The 2734-nt window shown below is 27.7% G+C and overlaps 1 protein-coding gene across 1 annotated transcript; it reads left to right on the forward strand.

Annotated features, from left to right (window-relative positions):
- Window positions 1-506: 506 nt before the first annotated feature.
- Window positions 507-2132, forward strand: LOC111413780 (Ionotropic receptor 87a). Its single transcript, XM_071197011.1, has one exon. It carries the CDS (start codon window positions 507-509, stop codon window positions 2130-2132), a length of 1626 nt encoding a protein of 541 aa, XP_071053112.1.
- Window positions 2133-2734: the final 602 nt, after the last annotated feature.

Here is a 2734-nt window from a genome sequence, read left to right on the forward strand (position 1 = left end):
TTTTCATAGTCACCCATAGAGAATCATTTTCTAAGCGTCAATAATTAATTTGCTATTAACAAGGGAAGATTCCTTTTGTACGAATTATTGGCACAGACATGGAAGATCCGATTTAAATACCTAATAAAATCATAATTAACTAAGCAATTTGCTAAAATAAAGATGTATTTAGGACATATCTAAATGATTAAAACCTCTATTTACCTGATAAGTTATGCATCCTAGGATAAATTAGAAACCTTTTGTTATGGTATTCCTAGATCATAACTGGTTAGGATTTAAATATAAATTACATTTCGATTTTCAATTACGTTTTACATTAACCCTAAAATTTACTAAAATACCTGGGTTTGTTAAAAATTGGTAAATCACTATCTACCCACTGTTATTTTCGTCCATTTCCCATACAAATAAAAGATTAGAAGCAGTTTCTATGAAGATATAAACCAAAATTTTATAGAAATCTTTAACAAATTTTTCCATCGGTACACTCTACACATAAAAAAATGGAATTGGAAATACTAAGTTCATCATTATTAATTTGTTCAAATTTAAATTTTTTAAAAACTTGGTTGTACATTTCAAAAAATTTATCTTCTGTAGAAAATATTGCTGAAAATTCACAGTTAATTCTAAACGTTGGGAATAATCCACCTTTACTTTGCAGCGTATGGAACATTTTTATTTTCTTCATCATCGATTTGCAAGAAATAGAAGCATTCTTTAAAAACTGGAAATGTTCGTGGTCAAGTAGCACAAAATTTCTGATACATTCACCGGACACAATTCAAATTGAAGATTTATTTCAACTTCTTTACAATTTCTTTATAATCAACGTAATCGTAGTGCATCAAAACACCTTATTTTCATATAAACCACTCGAAAGATGTGGTCAAAATATTTCTTCAACGATTTATAATACAACATGTGATGAATTTTCGAAAAATAAACCAATAAGCGATTATTTTAATTGTACTTTAAAGATTTTTGCTGTTAACATACAACCTTACGTAATAAATGTTGATGATAACAAAAATCCTGGATATGAAATTGTATTATTGAAAGAACTTGGAAAAGAATTGAAATATCAAATTGATTTTGTCCCACATAAAGAACTGAATTGGGGTGGAATATTATTTAATGGAAGTTTTACAATGTTATATAAAAGATTATTTGAAAAAGAAGTTGATTTAATAATTGGAATGGTGATGGCAAATGAAACTTATTACAAAGATTTTTCACCAACAATTCCTTACAGTAACGCATTTTTAACTTTCTACACACCTTCAGCACAAAAAATAGCTGGTTGGGAAACTTTTATATTAATTTTCGATCGAACCACATGGATTTTACTTATAATTTCCGGACTTTTTATCACCGCAACGTGGTGGTTAATCACTAAATACGAAAATAATTCAAACGATGAAACACTTATCGATAGCGCATTCAAGATATGGTGCATAATTTTTTCTGCATTTAACACACAACCAAAATTAATATTACTCAGATTATTATTCGTGTTATGGGCTATGTATTGTTTTATCATAAATTGTACGTATCAAAGTTTGTTAATTTCGTTTCTGACGAAACCTACTTTCGACACGCAAATCACAAACGTCGATGAATTACTCAAAAGCGATTTAGAGTTGGGTGGATTTTGGTCGTTACGAAACGTTTTTTATAACACGGGCAACTCACAATCCGATTTGGTCTATAAAAAATGGATTACGTGTCCATTGAACGAAGAATGTGTTAATCGAACGGCGTTTAAAAGAGATTTTTCCGTTTTTAAAAATACAAAACAAATAAATTATTTAATGGATAGTTATTATACGGAGTCGTCAGGTCGATTAAGGTTGTATCAATTCAAAACGTTAACGATTTATTTTATTTGGATGGTTTTTAATAAAAATTTTCTTTTACTTGATCGATTTAATGAGTATTTGTTACGAATGACCGATTCTGGACTTATATTAAAATGGGATAAAGATAGTCAGCGTTATGAAAGAAATAGTTTTATTACTGATGAATATCAACCGTTTTCTTTGGATGATTTAAAACTTTGTTTTGTTGTTTTATGTGTTGGATATGTTTTTGCTATAATTGTATTTATTTTTGAAAGAAAATATTAATTATTTTTGTCTAGTAAAAGTTAACAAACGCTATAAATATAATTATTGTATTATTACTTAATAATGGATGTTATATCCCAATATACTATAACCGTATCAGATCGTTCATCGTACAATTCAAAGCTTTTAACAAAAGCTAGAGCTATCTAATCAGATTAGTGTATACATATTGAGTATCTAACACGTTTGAACGTACGATAATATAAAACATATTATAATGATGTTGATTACAATAAACAGAACAACGCACATAAACATCAAAATAAAACATGTATGCAATACATTGAAATCGTAGAGTTTGCGATGATATCAAAGATTTTGTAAATTTATATTGTTTAACAATAAGATAAAGAGTATTAAAGAGTATTAGTCGGTAAATATGGATACAGTAATTATCTACAATATAGAATTTGAATTAGGACAGACTAAATTAAAAAGGTAACTACAACAAAAAAGTTTATTAAACAGATGATTATAAGTAAAGATTCGTCCAACGAACCGATATTATATTGCAATAAAGAACATTATGCAAAAATAACATCTATTTTTTATTTTTACTAAGTTTACAGTATGTAATAGTGGTGGAATGGATATCCGACAAC

This window comes from Onthophagus taurus, chromosome 1 (assembly GCF_036711975.1).
Source record: "Onthophagus taurus isolate NC chromosome 1, IU_Otau_3.0, whole genome shotgun sequence".
NCBI classification, from domain to species: Eukaryota; Metazoa; Arthropoda; class Insecta; order Coleoptera; family Scarabaeidae; genus Onthophagus; species Onthophagus taurus.

Coding starts and splice junctions, on each gene's coding strand:
- LOC111413780 (XM_071197011.1), top strand. CDS start 507: ATGGAATTGGAAATACTAAGTTCATCATTATTAATTTGTTCAAATTTA.